The sequence below is a fragment of the Micromesistius poutassou genome (assembly GCF_964030765.1).
Source record: "Micromesistius poutassou genome assembly, chromosome: 9".
Taxonomy (NCBI): Eukaryota; Metazoa; Chordata; class Actinopteri; order Gadiformes; family Gadidae; genus Micromesistius; species Micromesistius poutassou.
This window is the reverse complement of record NC_140279.1, coordinates 16,767,085-16,788,289: the sequence shown is the minus strand read 5'-3', so window position 1 is coordinate 16,788,289 and position 21,205 is coordinate 16,767,085. Positions and strand designations below refer to the sequence as shown.

Genomic DNA, 21,205 nt, shown 5'->3' with positions numbered 1-21,205 from the left:
TAAAGCTATGCTGTAATGTTTGGTGATCAAGCAGGAAGGAAACAGTGAGCATTAATTAAGGTATTTCCACACATTCAATTATTTGTGTTGATAAAGTTGATCTTTGTTTCAAATGAAAGACACAGACGTCTTGTTTCAGGGACGGTTGTAGCAAGGCGTTACAACCGTTACAAATGTAATCTCTAGCTTGTTTGTGATTGGAGTGTGTGTGTGTGTGTGTGTGTGTGTGTGTGTGTGTGTGTGTGTGTGTGTGTGTGTGTGTGTGTGTGTGTTAGGCTCTTGTTACTTTGGAACAGCTGTTTTTTAAATACACGCCTCACAGGGGCGTTTTTGCATTTTTCCTAGAAATGACAAACAAAAACACACAGTTATTTTCGCCATGTATGAAAACAATTAACAAAATATTTTGTTTTGTAAACAAATACTCAAAAGTAAATTATTTTAAAATATGTATAAAATATATGCCCCACATCCCAAAGGGGCATCAACAAGTAAGTCACTTCAGCCAGTTAAATAAACAAAGTGTCCATTTTGATGGTCATATTACTTCCTCTTTAGCAGCGACTCTTGCGTCAACAGGGTTGTTTGACTGTCAGGAAATGAAAATATGGAGCGTCAGCAGATTCTTAAGTCTTATAGTTATTAAGATGTAGACATGAAACAAGGTCTGTCAATTACTGTGAATGAACCTTTCATTGTTTCATAAAATGTTTTTTTTTCCAATTCTGACATATAGCACACTTCCAAATCTCACGTAAACTATCTGCATGGATAGGGATCGTTTATGGGGCCGATTCGATTTAAACCTACAGTAGATAGCCCTATGGGGGCGCCTTTGAGGCATTTTCATAAACAACCAAGGTATATTTATATTAAGGGCATTTAGCTTTTTTATCCAAAGCGTATATATGTATAAAACGTAATATATAAATAAATATAAATATAATATAAATATACCGAGTTGGCTGCCGCTGATGTGTTACACGTTTCGTTGCTCCGATTGGTTGAAGGTCTATCCAATAGCGTCCAGAGGCATTTTGGTCAGTCCGTTGATAACGCCCATGGACCTATAAAGAATACGCCCCTTCGGAATCGAAAATTAACTGAGAGGTTCCAGACTAAGTCTTGCGAGGTCAGGCTGTAGGGGCGTTTCTAGGAGTTGAGGCCCTTGGGGGCTTAGCCCGGACATCTGTACGGGGTCCGGGGGGTCCCTGGAAATTTGTTATGTTGAACTGGTTATTTTTAATGTTTTTTTATGCACTGTGGCCCCAGCATCAAGCTGTAGATAGTAGCAATCTAAATAACTACCTTTTAATTTCCAAAATCTCCAGTTATTCAAAACTTCTAGAAATAGTTAGTGAATAACCAGCTGAAAGCTTTCCTCTCCGAGCACTCTTTTCCAAGTCCATATCAGTCTGGTGTGATAGTTAATCATAGCACCATTCTAGTGGATCCTTCTATACTTCCTGTCATCCGTTACTGGCTGTGATAGGGATTCTGGCAGCTGGTTTCAGAGTTATCTACATGACTGATGTCAGTGAGAGAGCACGGGGGGAGCCCTGTCCGTTACAATGGCCTTTTGGCGTTGTCCTGATGAAAATGTATATCAATGATATTGTAATGCATGATTGTCTTGCATCACCGCATCACTGACTCTGTTAAATGAGCCATTGACAAACTGAAACTTTCCTTTAATGCAAGATGCTCTTATGAAATTGTTAGTTAGATGCAAACAAAACAACATTTTGTCTGTAATTGTTTTACAGATTTAGTTTGTTTGGCTTTTTTCAGTTTATTTATGGTTCATTTTCTATGGTATAATCTTGGCATCATTGTAAATGAGGGTCCCCCTCAAAATGTCCCTAAGAACTTAAAATAAAGTTTGAATGAATGAACATTGATCATTTTTTTTAATTCATTTTATTAAATTTTTAATGAAAGTTTCATTCAGAAAATACTGGTTTACATGAAAATGTAAACACACATGTCACAAAATTAGTGTATAAAGGTTTGTTTATAGACATGTTTTTAAAGCTTATTAGTCTCATTCAACCCCATAATCAAACCCCATATCCAGCATAGAAAGTGCATAGTTTTTCTTTTTCTCTTTAACGATTCAGACACTGCCCATGGCAGCAGTGAGAAAGGCAGAGCCTATAGCGTTGGAGACGTCTCTTGTACTGGACTGCACACAGTTTCAATAGAGGAGAATTCAGGGAGCATGCTGAGTGACTGCATTAAAACAAGAGCAAAAAGAGAAAAAGATTGGGAGAGAAAAAGGATGGTGATGAGTAGAATGGAAATAGAGATTTATTAACATGCAATGCAAAGACACAAAGTTCATACGAAGACAGAATATTGCTGCACAAATGGATGACGACGAGGAATATTTGAACGCGTGTACAATGCTGAAGCATGTTGACAAACAAAATAATACTTATTTGGTAAGACTTATTTGGACCTCAGCACATGACCAGTCTTTAGACCAAGTCTAATCTGGAATAAATCTGTCCCGTTTCAACCAGCTAGCAAACCATTTAGTTTGACAAGTGAATATCATCAAACTGAAATCACTGCTGTGCGCTTCTATCAAAACCCTCATTACCCTTTTTAATTTGTCTTCTATAGTTATAGAAACATACAAATAATAATGAATCATGTTGTTGAGAACTCTAGGTCTATATTCCTTCAACATTCGTTCACAACCACATGCAGGGCTTACATCACATTACAGCGCAGCCTGCTGCGTTGAGGCTGTGTCACGCACAGTCACCCGACTGGCGACTCGTTGCATTTAAGCTGGAAACGGATACAGCCCCTAGTGACGCGACAAGACCAAAAGGGCGATTGGAAATCACCTGTTCTCTTGTCAATCCTGGCAGTCCTGCTGGACTGCGGTTATCTGTTATAACTCCTCTGCCTCCCTGCGTCACATTGTCCTGGCGTTCGGCTCGAGGCACGGTTGGCTTGGGCTCCGAGGGTTTAGGCTTGTCCTCAGCTTGTTTCGTAGCATCATGAGCTACAGTCGTCGGAGTGGCTCGCCGTAGCAACTCCTCCTCCTCCTCCTCCTCCTCCACCTCATGCTCTTCTGAATCTCCGTCCCCCTGGGCGTGAAGGTCCCCGGCGTACCTCTGCACCACTGGCTCTGTGGAGTCCGTCTCGTCTTGGCTGTAACCCTCGTCACATAGGGTCTCCACGGGCACCCTGGGGGGTGCTGCTGCTGCTGCTGCTGTGCCTGCGGCCGCCGCCACCCTGGGTCTCTGGACTCTCCGCCGACGCACCGCACCGTCAGCACCTCGCTCCCGCTGTCGCAGCTGTGGAGTGTCTCCTGCTCCTTGAGGGTCCGGGGTCATAAGATAGGCCGGTGGTGGCTGAGCGGGCTGAACCTGGGCCAGTTGTGGCACAGCTGGTTGAAACTGGGCCGGTGGTGGCGGAGCTGGTTGAACCTGGGCCAGTTGTGGCTGAGCCCCAGCAGGAGGGAGGGGAGGGTCCCGAAGACGCAGGGGTCCCCTTATACCGTGCTGGAACATTGCCTGCACTCCTCCATACATGACCACCTGTCCACCAAAAAAACAAACATACAGTATATACCCAGGTCCTCCATTTGAAATCTGTATTACACAAGCAAGGTTTTGTAGCAGAGCTCAAAATCACCATGCAATGGAATTATACTTTTTTTGTTTACTTCCGCAGCGATTATTATTCACCTATTCACACAGTCAAAATGTTTTCAGTTGTTACCACAATTTTGTTGCTCCCCTATCCATGGTACACCCCTGTGAAGTGTACCATGTTGGTACAATCCAAAGGATTACATCAGTTACTTTAGCGAAACGTCATGTCGCCGAGGTAAAAGTGCTGCTAAAGCCATTACACATGGTATTAAATAGGGAGGTGGAGAGGTGGTCCGTGGCTGCGTATTGCTATTTGCTACATTTAAGTCATTTAACAGACGCATTTAGAGAGCAGGTAGCCTGCGGGCGGACATCCGGGATAAAGCCCGAAAGTTTGCGCTGAGAGTTGAACCCCCCCCCCACCCACTAGCCCACCCTGTGCATTATGTAAAGAATAAATACCAGGATAGAGAGCACGATGGTGAGGAGGACGGGTAACTGCAGGGTGATGGGCAGGTCCTTGAGGAGGGCTCGGAGGAACTCACTGATGCCCTGGCCGATGTGCTTCAGTGGCTCTGTGAAGAAGGTGGTGATGGTGACCGAGATGGCCTGTGTGTGGGGGAAAGGGATGAAGGATGTTAACCATTCAGCTCACTGTGGCCCCTGTCTCTGTCTGGGTCTTCTGTTTAAACCATAGCCACATGCACATATGATTTTTCTTCCAGCTAGGAGGCCAATGAAGACATTTAGATTAATAACCAGGGGTGCACATAACTTTTTTTTGTGAGTTACTCAGGTGAGTTCCAGGAGATGGTGTTTGGTACGCACTCCACACCTGGTCACATCTGATCTTATGAAACTTACCCAGTTTCACAAAGGAGATTCCATTTTCAATAAACAGCTTCTTAAGCACAGCAGTGTTTTTTGCACCGCCTTTTTTCTTTAATCAAACTGCAGCAGCTTGACCACGGAGTGTTTGAATATCTCACAAAAGGAATGTTGCGATCGGCTGATTTTGCGCAGTTTTCCAGTGTGTGCGCGGTGCACAGCGCACATGAGCGCACATTTCAGTGCGCTTATCATTCATTTCGAGCCACAGCACATCTTTTCTTTTCTTTCCCTAACGCCAAAGTATCAATGTACTTTGTTTTTTCAATCTCCTGTTAGTTACACAAAAGCATTGTAGTGACATTACGCATCCCTGATTATGTGCGCATGTGTACTTGCATACCAGTTATGTGCACCCCTGTTAATAACAATCAATTGTACAGCCCTACAGCACAGTGGACTCTACCTTGGATGGAGGCACCAGCAGGAATGGACTGACCACGAGGTCTTTATAATACTCATTGCAGGGATCATCTTGCAGAGTCCAGGTTGTCCTGTACCATTCTGAAACCGAAGAAGAAATGTACCCTACCTCAGTAAATGTGTCGGGAAAAAGTCCTTGACTTTTCCGAAACTTTTCCGAATCATATGGGTTAATTTTCACTGTTTATATTTTGTCAACAATATTAATTAATCTTTCAGTTAACATAACTATGAATACTAAGCATTTCCCTTAATCAATACTGCCATTGAACAAGCAATATCTGTATACACAACACATGTGTATCACATGTACACACGGCACCAGCTTACCTTTTAAACTATCAGACCAGTCGATTTTCTTCATTCCGGTGCACTTTTCATACGCTGTGTCCATCTTCGCCAGGCGGCTCTGGTGCTGGGCAAATTCAATCTGAGGACCACACATAACACACTTAAGAGGTGCCACCGGGAAGAGAAAGTGGGCGCACACTGCATGGCTGCAGGGGAAGAGAGGTAAGAGAGGTGTCGGTGTTACCTTGTACAGATAGAACCAGTTCCACACGATGCTGACGAGGAAGCAGATTGCAAACATCCGTTTGAACTGGACAAACCAGGAGACCACGGTCCACAGCTGAGTGCAGATGACCGCCGCGATGACGAGGACGCAGAGAAACACCTGCATTGAGAGGTGAATGCATGTTATAATTCAATTCGTACTGGACTGTGTTGTACCTTATTATTTAGTTGTGACCTCATAAAGACGTCTAGACTATTTATAGAATATGAAAGCGATAACCCTTTCAACCTATACGACATGGTCATATGAGTTCCAACCAAAAGCGTCTTAGTTATAAACACTTAAGTTGAAGTGTGCTTACTTTAAAGACAGTATCAATTTCCACTCCGAAGGTGTCCTCAAAACGCCACTTCAAGTCCTCGAAGTCCAGAGTTTTCACGTCTATCAACAGTTGGCTGAGCACGTCGTCCAGCGCCCCTTGCCGCCAGCTCTCACCCGACTCCAGAAACTTCTGGATCTCGGTGACACCCTGTCTGGTGACTTTCACTTTGGCATTATAGAAGCTGTCCAAGTTGTCGGTGGGCTGTAAATAAAATAAGAAAACGTCAAGAATATTTTCCTGTTTGGTATTAATGTAGTGTGAGCGCAGATAAAATACAATGAAAAGCATGAAGGACTTGGTTTCCCATGATGATTAAAGATACTTATGGTATCGGTTTCATTGGCATTTCAAAATGTCTGTTGCCGTTGAGCATACCAGATCGACATCGCTAGGAGGAGCCAAAGTAGAATATTTTTTTGTGTATGAAACTTACTGTAGATAGGTTAACCACTTAAAATAACCTACCAAGCCAACTTTGTTGATCAGCATCAGGAACCTGGTCAGGAATCTCCTAAAAACAGGGCTGCATGTGGGCTGCTGTGAGATGGATGCAATGCTCTTCCGCTGGTCTTCAACCTTCAGTGGGAGAAGCGTATACAGGATGACAGCAGTGGCAGATTTTATTTCAATTTTGGATCTGAATTTTTTTTATTTGAATCAAGGATTATTTTTAATGAAAGATTATGCTTTGATCGTGTGGCGGTTGTGTATACTCATATAAATAATGCCAAACATTACTAACCTCTCTTTGTAAAGCTGAAATCTGATTGCTACAATCCAGAACTTCTTCGACATGTTCTCTCCTTTTAGTGGGCACGTTGGGATACGTTGTTGGCTGTAAAACGACATTTCACAAATTGAGAGCACTGATGTAAATGTAGTTTCGTTTTCATTTTTAGGAAAGGGGGGGGGGGGGTGTCTTCCCCATGATTCAGACCCAATACAACTTTATGAAACTTTTTTTAGTACCGTCGTTGTGGAACTGTATAACTGAGCGTTATAATAAGCGATGTTGTACATGAAATCTGCCACACACCGTAGCGTTATACTATCCCATCCCGCCACCGCAGCCTCTGCATCGTTTAAAGTTTAAAACCAGTGTCATTGCGGTACATACACACACCAAACCATAGCCACAGGAGCCTCCATCCAACAACATTTGTTGTTTCCAATGGAATAAAAGGAGTCACCACCCTACCTCTGATTGTTTTCTCATCGTTTTCGTGCCTGCATCGTAGTTCAGCATATCGTAGGGGTCGATCCATTCCTCTTCTGTCCGTACAAGTGCAGCCAGGCTCCACATGAGGACGAGGAGGCGCAGTCCCACACGGAATTGTGACATGGTGATCAGTGGATCCGTGGCATCCACGCGTCTTATCTTACACAAAAAGAAAATCCATATAAATTACAAATGGTACTTGGGTCGATTAAGTGGTTCTCTAGTCTGTGGCTGAGAATCGGAGCCATTATAAGGGGGTGTCCCGTCAACTTCATTCGCGCCACCGGACGGTGTTTAAACAGGAATAGCGGGTGACCATCCAATGTATACTTACCACTAAACTGAAGATAGTGACACGATGGTATATGGTGGAAATGTATTAAACGATCGTAGTCCACCGGTAGAAGTAATCGACGACCTGACTTTTGCCCGAGCTGAATGTTCTGACGTGACAGCAAGCTCCATGAGCGGACGGAGGCGTGTGAATTTGACGTTCACTTCCGGAAACAAACTGCGCTCTTGTAGTTCCAGCCGAGAACACTTCCGGAACCACAATGTGCTTTTAAGGTAAGAATAAATAAATAAATAGATAAAAAGATAAATACTTCGATTGTATATTATCAGCACATCTGAATCAAATTTACATGTGCATTAAAGCATGGTATAATGATTGATAATGGGTTTTTATTATTAACACTTCTATGACTAAACTCACTAAAGTAATGCTTTTTTTGAAAGATGTATACTTGCTGTAGTAATTGTAATGAAGAAAAGCATTTTCACAGATAATCCAGGAAAACCTATCAATACATTGAATCGGCTTTTAAGAGATGCAACTTTATTTTAAACAATGTACACATTCATGTGTATATATAACATCAATATATATCCAATACAAAAAACTTTCAATGTTTTTTTTTTATTGTTTTCTATTGCAAAATATGCAATATCAGAAAAGGGTTGGCAATTATGTGACATTTACAAACAAATTGTAATATTATGTATATGCATTCGTATCTTATGTGTATAATAGAGCAATTTACAGAGAGATACAGAGAGAACAGATATCCCATAATAAGACACCTGAAAGCCTTCCAAACGTCACGAGACCAATGCATCATCAATGTGAAGGTCAACAGGTTTTCATAAAAAGGGTGTCAACTTTGACCACCACCAACGACGCAAGCCAAAGACGTGACCGCTATCGTGGCTCTGTGGATGCCCTCCATTCCACCCCTCAGACCTGCTTTCCGGAGAACAAAAGACAGAAAAGGAAAAAGTCCAGTCACCGGCCCAAAGTTCATTTTCCTTTCCTTCCGCCCTTCGGTACCCTTCCTTTCCCTGGTTTGGATCCCTTGGGTTTACCGCCTTTACCGGCCTTGCCGCCTTTGCCTTTCCCGCCTTTCCCGCCCTTGCCGCGCTGCTCTTTGCGCTGCATGCCACGCATGTCCTTCTTCATGCGGCTGTCCACCACCTTGAATTGTCCCTTCACGCCGGACGGCCGGCCCACGCGGCCCCCCGAGCCCTTCCTGGCCTTGACGTACGTCACCTCCCGCTTGTCCTCCTTCCCCATGCCCGCCTTCTTGTAGATGCTGTGAGAGAGGACGAAACAACAGAGAGAGACGGTTCATTCGTAGCCGCGAGCAAAGACGCTAATAGCATGGACGCCGACGGATACACACGGCGCTGTCGGTGGCGGTGGGGGGGGGGCTGTACCTCTTGAGCGCGGACATTTTCTCCCGTTCAGAGATGTCGACCGTGTCGACCACGGCCTCCGCCTTCTTCTTCGCCGTCTCCATCTTCTTCAGCATCTGGAGACGCGCACAAAAACAAACAAACGAAACGACAATCTTAGAAAGAGCCGCATTCTCTTGGGACGACCTCCCCCCCCTCAATCACGCAAACTAACATCTTCTATTTCCAGCCCTTTCTTATTGGTCTGGAAGAGAGAATAAGTGCCGACATATTCGTCTCGCTTTCCAAAGGAAAGGACGCTTTCCAAAGGAGCGTAGATGAACACATCCCAGAATGCACTCTTAAGTTAAGTTATCCTTTATTGTCCCTTTTTTTGTGGGGAAATTCTTTCTCTGCTTTTGACCCAGCGGGGGAGAGCCGGTGAACACACCCGGAGCAGAGGGCAGCCGCAGTGCAGCGCCCCGGGGAGCAAGTGAGTGGGGGGGGTTTCAGGGGCTTTGCTCATGGGGCACCTCATCCGTGGACGAGGATGTAGGCGGAGAGCGCCGCGGTGCTCACCCTCTTCTTCTTCCTGGCCTTGGCCTCCGCCACGCGCTTGATGGGCCGGGCGTTGATCTCCTTCCACTTCTGCTTGAACTCGTCCACCATCTCCTGGGTCACCGGCACCGGCTTCTTCCGGTGCTTCCGCTCGTCGTCGAAGAACCACTCGGGCACCTCCCACTGGCCCTCGGAGTTGGCGAACCTGGTGGGACACGGAGACGTTACACAGCGGGGGGTAATAAAAGGGGTAATAAAAAACAAGTGGAACACACACACACACACACACACACACACAAAATAGTAATAGCAACTGCTTGCAACTTCATTTGTTCTGCCAAAACTCATTTGGCAGAACATGAGGCTTTCAGAAGGGATTTTGAGTGCATATTTCTACAGTGGACAGTCTGCATGAGTTTGTATTCGCTAATTTTGCGCTTAGGCAGTTCCGTCACGGGCCCTTTTAGTAAAGGTCACCAAACATCAAACAATATTCTGTGGATGGGATTGAAGTCCAGCCATTTCTCCCCCCAGTCTTAGACCAAGGTGCGGTCACACACCTGTGGAAGGAGTCGTCCATGAGGTCCCTGCCCCGTTTCTTGGACGAGGCGATCTGACAGCCCAGGGCCAAGCCTTCTGCATCCAGCACTCTGTGTCTCTTGTCTGGCGCAGAGAGACATTAAGAAACCTCATTACACACACAAAGTCCCTAATTCTGAGGTGACTGACTGTAAAACGATTATCATTTATGCATTTATTAGACAGCCCATGATGAGATATCAATCGGTTTCAAGAGGACGGTCCAAAACCTAGCAGCTTCTTGGGTTTGATACCGGCTCTGGTGATCTTGAGCAGATGAGCAAATGTCCCCCAAAGTTTAAAGTCAGGTTGAGGGTTGTACTCACTGCTGCGCTCCACAGGAACAACCTGGAAGTCCTCCTTATCGGCTTTGGCCTTCAGCCCGCCGGCCCCCTTGCCTCGCCTCATTGTCGAAATGTCCCTAAAATGGCCCAAAAAATATTAACCAAATGTGCATCTGTTTTTGTTTTTTTTACCAGGGAATACAACTTTTTTTTAATTTATTTTTTTACAAAAAACCCCGTGAACAATGATGTCTTACGGTTCATCATCACTGCTGTCCGAGTCTGAGTCACTGTCACTTCCTTCCTCGGTTTTCTGTGTTGGTCCCGCCTCCTCCTCCTCCTCCGCCTGGACAGCCGTCACATCCTCTTCCTCCCTCCCTTGTTCTGAAAGCAAAAGTTCTTATTATGTGTGAAAGCAAAAAAAAAGTTATCGCGGGACCCTTCCCAATAATAACGACCATCATGAAGAAGAGTGTAACCTAGTGCTTCCTGGCTCTGCAGCTTCTCAGTCTGTTGGAGTTCCGTCTCGGCGTCATTATCCAGGTCGATTTCGGAGAAGATCCCCTGCAGAGTAAACAGCCGTCTCCGTCAAAATGTATATCCTCTAAATCCATTTTCATCTGCACTCTAGCTACAACACCACACGTTGGCCTTTTATCCCCCTTCTGTGCCCCTCTGAGAGACAAAGACCAGAAGCCGAATTAAAATGAACACTCGGACAAACCTTGCTGAACCACAGGTTGGTCTCATGTTCTCTCTTCACATTTTTGTCTTCAAGTTCCACCAGCAGACCTCCTTGACCCTCCTCCTCCTCCTCTTCCTCCTTCTCTTTCTCAGCTGCTGCCTTTGCCGTCTTCAAGGCCACCCTGGAGTACAACATAAAACACACTGTTTACTATATAAGCCAATGAAACTCCTCCCTTTTTTTTTTTACCATAGGGATTATTTATTTATTATTACTACCCTTATCTATATATATTGAAATCTTTATGCTAGAAAGTGTTAGCGCTCTTCTACAAAGTGCTGGAAAAAAGACGATCTATAAAATAAATTGTTTTACAAGACATTACTCGATTGTTATTCAGGGTACCACAAGTGACAAGAACATAAATCAAATGCAATAGCTAATAATGAAGAACAAAAACACAAAACATTTCTTAACCTGGCACACAGTTTAGACTCTTATCCAGTTGATCCCTTCAGACCCTAAGACACACAGCGCCCTCACTTTTTCTTCTGCTTCTCCAGCATATCCAGCTGCATCTCCTGCTCCTCCACCTCGTCCCTCTCTTCCTCGTCTAGGTCAGAGGCCAGGGACATCTTGTCCTCCTCGTTGTCCTCCTCGTCCTCAGAGATGTGGAAGTGCTCCTCTCCCTCCACCAGGCTGTCTGCAGCCAGCATGTCCCCTTTGGAGATCTCCCCCAGGGCCTGGAAGGAGCAATGAAGAACATTTGGTTTAGAAATGCATTGGAAGCGCAATTAAGACTTTGGGCACTTTGAATTAAGCAATGTTTATACACATGTCATTAATGAGCAGGTAGGATTTGGCATCGTGTTCAAGGATGCCTAGAGAGAGTCTTTGAAGATGGGGATTGAACCCAGTAGCTTTCGCTGGGAGTGAAACACTGTAATCAACGCTATCCTGTATGCAATCAAATCTCTTATGCTAGCAGCACAGAGTTGTGTGTGTGTGTGTGTGTGTGTGTGTGTGTGTGTGTGTGTGTGTGTGTGTGTGTGTGTGTGTGTGTGTGTGTGTGTGTGTGTGTGTGTGTGTGTGTGTGTGTGTGTGTGTGTGTGTGTGTGTCACACACACACCTTGGCTTTGATGCTACTGAGACAGAACATGGCCGTGTCCTCGTTGTCGGCGATGGAGACCCCCGGCAGGTCCATCTTCAACTCCACCCTCTCCCTCTGCTTCCTCCTCTCCTTCAACAGCTTCTTCTTCTTCCTGCAGGAACACGCAGGCCCACAGGTGCATCAGTACGGGACATCTCGGGAGTTGTCATTTCGAGGGATGTATATCATGGTTTCACGGTGACCACAGAGACATCACATTTTGGACAGACTAGCTATATCTATCTATATATATATTTTTAATCTACCCACACCTCTTAAGAACCTTGATTTGTGTCACAGCCCCAATTATTGTACATGCATTTTACTGATTACCACAAGACATCCATTTAGAACACCTGGGAATTCGTTGCGGATCCCCTCTTACCGTCTCAGATCAGCGACCTCCTCGGCCTTCAACTCTGCCAGTTGCTTCACCATCGCCTCGTTCTCCTCCTCGTCTTCCTTCTCCGTGGCGGTCTCCGTCTCCCCCTCCGCCCCGGCCACCTTGCCGGGCTTATCTGGCTTCACATCGGTGTCGCTGTCGTCCTCCTCATCAGAGTTCAGGCTGAAGGGGCCATGGAAAATAAACTAACATGAAACATCACGTTTTGTGAACGTGTATTCTACCATTACTACGGACGTGCTGTTGGCTTACATGATCTCCTGGTCGCGTTGCTTGGCCTCATCCTTGAGCTTCTTGGCCAGATATTTCCTCAGCTTGGACCGCCAGCTCAGCAGCAGACTGTTGTTGGTGGGACGGGAGAGCAGGACAGATGGATTGAAACAAACGCAACACAATATTCAACAACAGTTTTGTTTTTTTAATAAAAAGCCAACAGACCAACACAACATATATAGATGGTTCAGTTAAACAAGTAGACCGCTTTAAATATTGTTTTATACTTTAGATTGTATACTATTACGGTGTAGTGCTTTTTTATCATACCAAAAAAAAGATTGATACCAAAAGATGAAGTGCACATCATCAATATTTGTAATATTTGATTTAGTATACATGCTGAATTTTAAATGATAACATGCCGGTTATTACAATTTATCGATAATGTTCCTCACCTATCCCAGCTAGATAGAACTTTACCTTATGTTAAAATTTGCACGTCAACCCATTTGGTGTAAAAGTGTGTAGCATATTACGTGCTACAATCTATTTGAGCAAAACACTTCTGCAAATACATCCCAGAAAAGTCTTACCGGAGATCTTTGCGGCCCAGCACCTTGATGTCACGGCAACACTCTTTGACCTCGTCTGTAGTAACCTCCTGAGACTCCAGCTCTAGGCTGTCCAAGGTGATCTAGATGGTAAACAACAACAACAAAAAAGTTACTACATATAATGGTGATCAGAAATGATGAAGGTATTAAACCGCCCAATGGTCAAAGACCAAAGGCCGGCAATATAGGTCAGTTGTTTTTACAGTACACAAATCGAAGGACAAACAGACCTACAGAGACTGCTGTAATTATAAACAGATGGTGTTTTAATGTGTCAAGTTAAAACTTGTTAGGACTTTTGAAGACAAGTGTTGAAAATCTGAATGAAAGTATCTCACCGTGCTGGCCTTGCCCAAGAAGTCCACAGGGTTCTCAGCTTTGAGAAACTCGGTCAGTGAGAAGCTGTGATAGAGGGTCAGATCACCATCGGTGTATCCCTCCGCCTTAAACAGAGGAAAGCATATTACTTTTTGTATTTAAGGAGCTGAGAACAACCTAACCAACCCTCAATCTGAAATGGAAAAAACCCAACAAACCCACGATTCATAAAAGGGTAAAAGTGATTAAGAAGCACGTATCCATTTATTGTATCCATACGTGCATGTCAATGCGCATGCACACAAACACACCTTGGGTTTCTTGACTGGGATCAACTCCTTCACGGTCTTAGCCTGAACCTCCACCTCTTTGAAAGCATGCTTGGGGTCGAAGAACTTGCTGTCAATCTTGTCCGGGGCAAGGAAACCTACATAGCCAGAGAGAACAGGGCACTCACTCAGGTCATCAAGCCTACAACCAACAATGAAGACCCAAAAGATCCCCCAGTTGGCTTTCAACAGTATGCCTTCTTCAGTATAAACGGTGTATGTCGGCATCACTGACCCTGACAGACCACGAAGATCTCAGCAGACTCATTTCGGGAGGCCTGGGGCTTGGTGGCCTGCACCTTCTTGAAGAACTGCTGGAAGATCCAGAGCAGCGGCTGGTAGTCCTTGGAGCGGAAGACCTTGGTGATGAAGGAGCCCCCCTTGTTCAGGAACTCACAGGCCAGCTTCAGGGCCATGAGGGTCAGGTGAGCTGGAAGCACAGAAGGAGATTTAGCTTCGGCATTGAGAAGAGTACTCGGTGGGGGATTATATATAACTTTCTACTATGAAATGTGTATTTCAGGACAATTCCAGAAAACAAGACACAAGATCCTGTAAATTACTAGTGAAATTTGTGTAATAAGCATGATTCCCTAAGAAAAAAAACAACTAATTGAGGATTAAAAGAACAGTTCTAGTTGTCCAAATGCATACTGCAATGGTGACCTGTGGTTTGTAATAAAAAAAAACGATATAGGACAAAATAATTTATAAATAGATCTTATTATCTCAAGTCTCCTTCAATAATTTTTTTTTAAAAAGTCTGGAAATATTTGTTGAATAAATTGAGGGAGTACCTACCCTGGCTGAAGGCATCATGCTGCCAGTTGGCACCTACATTGGGCGCACCATCATTGAGGACAACATCCACCTTCCAGGTCTGCAGCTCTTTCCGAATAGCCTGGGAACAAGGCATTTATTTATATATTATTACATTATTTAAGTGCTGGGCAACCAAAATATGTGAGTTTGTTTGAATTATGTAAACAAGGGAAAGTGTCTATTAAGCGTCAGAAAAGAATCCATCAAATCCATTGCAATCGTTTTATATATCATTTTCTAGTGGACGTGTGGTGGATACATCCTTCTGTGTCGTTGTGGTTATTGTACGTTTAGATTATGTTGTCAAATTAACATTAAATTAAGAAAATAGTGGTTAACAATAATTACAAAATAAAGCACATATAGACACAGTCGGCAAGCAAGGAAACGTCACTTCCGGTCAGGGCCGTGGGGGAAAACAAACCATTTTCCCCATACACACTCATGCAAAAAGGCGGTATTTTAAACCTTTGTCAAACGCTTGTCCGCTGTCATTTCTTGGTTTGAATCACTTGTATATGCTGTCAAAGGGCTATATATTAAAAAAATTATCATGATCGTGTCGATTGTTGTCCGTATATTTTTTTAAAAGTGGATCTTTCACAGTTGGTCTTCCCCCACAGCGTTGAGTCTAGGTGGGTGTTCCCTTGGTCGCCGGCTGTAGACACTCGGAGAGACAATGCCGAAGAGTTGTTGTTTACCATTTTGCACCGCAAATAAATTTAAAAATCACAACCTGAGCTTTTATATCTTGCCAAACCGTGTGACGGAGCCAGAAAGGAGAACACAATGGTTGCAAGCCATAAAGAGGGAGGACAACTTTGGCCAATTGTGGGATCCACAATCGAAGCATGTATATGTCTGTAGTCATCACTTCATCACCGGTAAGTTTAACATAACAAACAACGTAAAACAAAAAACAGGAATGTTTGATTAATCGTTACTACCTTTACATTATATATATAATGAATATAGAATATACATTTTCTACGTTGATTAAATGTTAAGCAGAACACCAGGGTTATTCAAGCTAGTCTTATAACTTTGGTCAGTATTCTGCTCCTCATTGTAGTCACTTCAGCATGTTGTTTGTGTGAGAATAGTTCAGTCTGGCCCACTCATTTCATGTTAACAACGTTTTGTCCTAGGCAGGAAAAGTGATGAACGGGAACACCCAGACTACACACCGTCGCTCTTCCCTTCCAGAAAAGAGCAGCCTGCAGCAGCAAAAATGCAAAGGATGGAGCGCAGAAGGGAACGTCGGCAGGTTGTCCAAAATGATCTTCCTGCAGCCCCAGCACCAGACGCACCAGCAGCACCAGATGCACCAGCAGCACAAGACGCCCCAGACGCACCAGACGCACCAGCAGCACCAGTCTTGTGCTGCTGGTGCATCTGGTGCTGCTGGTGCGTCTGGTGCTGGGGCTGCAGGAAGATCATTTTGGACAACCTGCCGACGTTCCCTTCTGCGCTCCATCCTTTGCATTTTTGCTGCTGCAGGCTGCTCTTTTCTGGAAGGGAAGAGCGACGGTGTGTAGTCTGGGTGTTCCCGTTCATCACTTTTCCTGCCTAGGACAAAACGTTGTTAACATGAAATGAGTGGGCCAGACTGAACTATTCTCACACAAACAACATGCTGAAGTGACTACAATGAGGAGCAGAATACTGACCAAAGTTATAAGACTAGCTTGAATAACCCTGGTGTTCTGCTTAACATTTAATCAACGTAGAAAATGTATATTCTATATTCATTATATATATAATGTAAAGGTAGTAACGATTAATCAAACATTCCTGTTTTTTGTTTTACGTTGTTTGTTATGTTAAACTTACCGGTGATGAAGTGATGACTACAGACATATACATGCTTCGATTGTGGATCCCACAATTGGCCAAAGTTGTCCTCCCTCTTTATGGCTTGCAACCATTGTGTTCTCCTTTCTGGCTCCGTCACACGGTTTGGCAAGATATAAAAGCTCAGGTTGTGATTTTTAAATTTATTTGCGGTGCAAAATGGTAAACAACAACTCTTCGGCATTGTCTCTCCGAGTGTCTACAGCCGGCGACCAAGGGAACACCCACCTAGACTCAACGCTGTGGGGGAAGACCAACTGTGAAAGATCCACTTTTAAAAAAATATACGGACAACAATCGACCCGATCATGATAATTTTTTTAATATATAGCCCTTTGACAGCATATACAAGTGATTCAAACCAAGAAATGACAGCGGACAAGCGTTTGACAAAGGTTTAAAATACCGCCTTTTTGCATGAGTGTGTATGGGGAAAATGGTTTGTTTTCCCCCACGGCCCTGACCGGAAGTGACGTTTCCTTGCTTGCCGACTGTGTCTATAATAAATAAATAACACACAAATATTATCATTTTTAAAAAATCATCAACTCTATAAAATACAACTTCTATTAACTTGGTAAGAAAACATATTGGTTGTACATAAACTAGGTCTTCATTATGTCCCAATATGTGCAACAGTTAATATAGGACGTTACGTATATTACCGAGGATAGCAGGACCAGCTCAAACTGAACCACTTCTGTGAGGAAGGCTCTCTCACCTGTTTGCATTTGTCAGTAGTGATGTCTTCCTGTAGAGTCACCACATTAGGGATAGCCCTGATAGGCACCAAATCCACACCTGGAAGGTAAATAAGAAAAGGAATCTCAAATACTGTCAACCGTAAAACATAAGGTCTACGTAGTCAACACTGAAGAGAAGCCAGAACACTTATTCCCATAACCATATTCAGATCACCAAGCTTACCAATAATGAGGCTGGAGATGGGCATAAACTTTGAAGCCACTTGCAACCTGTGATAGGATATAGAAAATAACGTGTAAGTGCTTAATTCTATCGAGTGGGGATTTAAATGTGGATGTTTAAAGTCCGTCGAGAATGTGCTCACCATCCGCCTGGTGCTGCACACAAGTCCACCAACGCTCTGGCTTTTTGTAAAAACTGGAATTTACGGTTAAGCTGAATTAACTTGAAGGAGGAACGAGATCGATAGCCTGTAGGAGAAAACAGTAAATTAACACATAACTGAGCATCTTAACAAGTGAGACTTCTGATTATATACACATCTACTGATGTCATGCCAACAGGGCTAGTTGTTGCTAAAATAATCGGATCTTAAATCCTTACCAGTTTCTTTGGCCAAGTGGTAGAACTTGTCCTTCCTGGTCTTTCCAATTTTTGTTTTCTTTCCCATTTTGTTTCCTTTTGATTTTGTCCTTGATTATATGAAAATATTTTCTAACCGATCAAAACCCAGGGACCACACATCCCTGGAACAAAACACGTGTGGATCTCTGGGCGCATCTATTCTACGTCACAGGTCATGCGGTCGTCTTCTTCGCAGAAGTCATTTTGGCAATACTGCCACCTAGTGTTCTTTACGTAGCATACTACAACAAAACTGTTCTATTTTGTGTGAGCAGTGCTATGGTCTATTGTTTTTGCACTGCTTTAATATACAATATGCGATCATAGCCAATATCAAGCAACGTCTTTCATCAAAGAAGCACACAAAACACATATTAAGTTCCTTTGTTAGTATTTATTAATTTATTTCATTTTGTCAATTTTATTGTCATCAATTTTCATTTTAAGTTTAGTCTTGTCTGCCATATTAGTAATAGAAATGTGCTCATCAATGCAGAGAGGAAGACAGCTATCAAAAAGGCCTGTTTCTTGACCGGGTGTTGATGAGTCCCAGCACAGAAAAGGCACTTGCTGCAGCCGTCACCAAACCAATGGCCCCAATTGCCCGTGTTGCCTGTGGACATAATTTATATTAGCATATGGCAATCAGTCTCATGGCTGTATAGCCATGAGACTGATTGCCATGTAGGTACCATAAACCCCATTTGTAATAACAATAACATGCCATTTTAATCATTCTCATATTGTGTACATATTTTGAGTATGTAACGTTTGTAATTGGTGGAGCATCGCAATCCGGTTCATGGTTCACGACACAACAAAGCACTGGTCTTGAATAGAAACAGAAGTCCACCAGCCTACCACAAAGCATACACACCTGCTGTAGGCTTGTCAAATAGGTGGGTCATATGTACTCTCATGGTAAATTAATGAGCTAAGATCACAAAGGATGTCTTGTTCTTGGCTCCCCTAGCCTGTTGGCTGGCTTCTGCTGCCACCTGTGTGTTTGCAGTTAGTGTCCCCTGATCGATCAGACAGTGAAAGTGAAAGTGAAGTCTACAGACCTGTTCGGACACCCCCTCCCCGTAGCGCAGCAGAGTGACAAAGTGCTCACAGTTACTGCCCAGGAGGTCATAAGACACTTCCTGGCCAATGAGCACTTGAGCACGCTGGATGATTTCAGAGACAGGCAGGGGTGTGTGGTCGTCATCGTACTTGTTGTTGACACGGTATGAGTCACCTCCAACCACCTCCTTCAGCAGCTGCATGCGTACCACCGCCTTGCGGCTGAACACTGATTTTACACTGGACATGGCAGCTGCTGGACCCTCATCTGGGATGGGGAAACGGAGGGGAGGGCAACACTTCAAGGTCATCAAAGACAATAAAGGAAGCATTCTTGTGCATGGGTGCATTTCAACTAAGAACCATACAATATAAATGTTTTGGTTCATGCCCAACTTGATTATCATCATTTGGTCCCAAGAAGATGAGAGCCAACTAAGAATAGTAGGTTTACTGACCAACAGGTGTTAAGTTGATGATGTAACCATCTCCCAGGTAGAGAGCCCAGTGCTGATAGGCTGGTCTGAAGATCTCAATGAGATCACCTGGCTGGGGGTCACCAGGGGGGTCCAGAGGGTGAGGATCATTAGAGGCCATCTGGGAGAGCAAGGTGAAAGAGCAGACTGATATTGAGTGTTTATTCATCTATCTAATTGAAAGACACCTATTTTGTGTATTGTTCAAAAGTTGGAAAGAGTTGAATGATGTTCATAATATTCACTTCAACATCGCAACATTTTGTATCACAATGGCTACTGGAATCTACACAAAACAAACCCTCTCTCTCTCTCTCTCTCTCTCTCTCTCTCTCTCTCTCTCTCTCTCTCTCTCTCTCTCTCTTTCTCTTTCTCTCTCTCTCTCTCTCTCTCTCTCTCTCTCTCTCTCTCACACACACACACACACACACACACACACACACACACAGAAACAGACACACACGCACACAGAAACAGACACACACACACAAACACACGTACACACACTCACGCACACACACACACACACACACACACACACACACACACACACACACACACATTGCCAACAACAGGTCAAACAGGTGCACAGATATTTTCAGATTACTTACAGTAGAGTGTCCTTTCTGTTTATCCATCCCACATCATGCTTCCACAAACTCTTAAAAGAAAAAGAAAATAGTGAAATCGATATGTTGCTTTGACAATATCACTTTGATGCAGATGTATATAGGATCTTGATATGCCGGTGGTAAAACACACTTTAATTAACAAATGTAAGATTCACCATCCTTTCCTTTGCATAGGTATTAAGTGTGGGACAGAGATCTGCAAGTGGGCGCCAAAGGATTCCAGAGTTAAAGAGAGAGGTGAGAGAGAGAGGTAAGAGAGAAAGAGAGAGAGAGAGAGAGAGAGAGAGAGAGAGAGAGAGAGAGAGAGAGAGAGAGAGAGAGAGAGAGAGTGAGTGGGGGGGGGGAGAGTGGGGTGAGAGAGAGTGGGGGGGAGAGAGAGAGAGAGAGGGAGAGGGAGAGAGAGAGAATGCTGGATCGCATGTTACATAAAGGGCAAGGCCTACCTCATAGGAACACACAGACAATACACTCTGGCTCAAACGGACAATACATGCATACGCTCTTGTGTAAAATACGCTGCCACAATGGCGTCCACATAATGGAGAAACAGAGAGAAAAATAGTTTTTTCAAGAACGTTGGAAAATTGGAATAAAAATTAGTTTGTTATAAAATACGGAAGAACAGCATTGTCTAATACAATAAAACATACTACAATATGTATTTTTTTGGTGAATTCCCAATATCTGCCATACAGTTTAAACATGACCTATTTGAGGCAGGCCCATCAGCAAATTCTACATCTTTGGAAGGGTAGCTGAATTGAAATCTATATCTTCCTAGGAGAGCAATTAGTATATCGATGTCATTACTAATACATGATCCTAATTCAACGGCTGAAAGCATATGCTATTGTTTGTATTATCTCTTTTCAGCACTGGTATAAAATACATAAAACATTTATTTATTTTTCAGTTTAGTCAATTGAATTTAGTGAAAAATATTTATAGTAATCCACATCGGTCCAGTTGAACTCAGATGGCATACTTACTCAAACACTAGCAGCTTTTTCTTCCTGGTCATTTTAATTGTCCATCATTTGTTAGAAAATCACATAAAAACTAAAAAAAAAGAAAGAGAGAAAAATAGTATTGTGTCCAACGACGAACAACCAATATCGCAAAAACGACTGAAATTAAGTTGATATCCTTCCCTTGTATGTTAGAGGTCCTAGT

The 21,205-nt window shown here is 43.6% G+C and overlaps 3 protein-coding genes across 5 annotated transcripts; all 3 read right to left on the bottom strand.

The window, feature by feature from the left end:
- Nucleotides 1–1,901: 1,901 nt before the first annotated feature.
- On the bottom strand, nt 1,902–7,518 carry clcc1 (chloride channel CLIC-like 1). 3 transcript variants are annotated; one of them, XM_084473215.1, is made up of 11 exons: nt 7,378–7,518; nt 7,023–7,202; nt 6,567–6,659; nt 6,290–6,400; nt 5,804–6,025; nt 5,461–5,601; nt 5,256–5,355; nt 4,909–5,006; nt 4,077–4,223; nt 2,859–3,557; nt 1,902–2,232 (listed from the first exon to the last, which is right to left on the bottom strand). In XM_084473215.1, exons 2-11 carry the CDS (start codon nt 7,164–7,166, stop codon nt 2,155–2,157), a joined length of 1,833 nt encoding a protein of 610 aa, XP_084329341.1. In that variant the 5' UTR covers nt 7,167–7,202; nt 7,378–7,518; the 3' UTR covers nt 1,902–2,154. The 3 variants fall into 3 exon arrangements, with proteins under 3 accessions (XP_084329341.1, XP_084329339.1, XP_084329340.1); XM_084473213.1 differs by lacking the exon at nt 1,902–2,232 and having other exon boundaries at nt 2,239–3,557; XM_084473214.1 differs by lacking the exon at nt 1,902–2,232 and having other exon boundaries at nt 2,239–3,557; nt 7,023–7,197.
- Nucleotides 7,519–7,859: 341 nt separating this feature from the next.
- On the bottom strand, nt 7,860–17,992 carry ftsj3 (FtsJ RNA 2'-O-methyltransferase 3). Its single transcript, XM_084473204.1, has 21 exons — nt 17,839–17,992; nt 17,600–17,705; nt 17,458–17,504; nt 17,252–17,331; nt 14,656–14,755; nt 14,090–14,284; nt 13,837–13,952; nt 13,546–13,650; nt 13,187–13,287; nt 12,630–12,716; nt 12,360–12,539; nt 11,954–12,086; nt 11,367–11,566; nt 10,863–11,004; nt 10,618–10,702; nt 10,396–10,522; nt 10,181–10,275; nt 9,836–9,938; nt 9,297–9,480; nt 8,760–8,854; nt 7,860–8,635 (listed from the first exon to the last, which is right to left on the bottom strand). The coding sequence occupies exons 1-21, from the start codon at nt 17,903–17,905 to the stop codon at nt 8,344–8,346; spliced, it is 2,640 nt and encodes an 879-aa protein (XP_084329330.1). The 5' UTR covers nt 17,906–17,992; the 3' UTR covers nt 7,860–8,343.
- Nucleotides 17,993–18,370: 378 nt separating this feature from the next.
- Nucleotides 18,371–20,038, bottom strand: plaat1 (phospholipase A and acyltransferase 1; the record flags this gene model as incomplete). Its single annotated transcript, XM_084473223.1, has 4 exons — nt 18,371–18,472; nt 18,924–19,192; nt 19,383–19,521; nt 20,012–20,038. The coding sequence occupies 4 exons, from the start codon at nt 20,036–20,038 to the stop codon at nt 18,371–18,373; spliced, it is 537 nt and encodes a 178-aa protein (XP_084329349.1).
- Between the last annotated feature and the right edge of the window lie 1,167 nt (nt 20,039–21,205).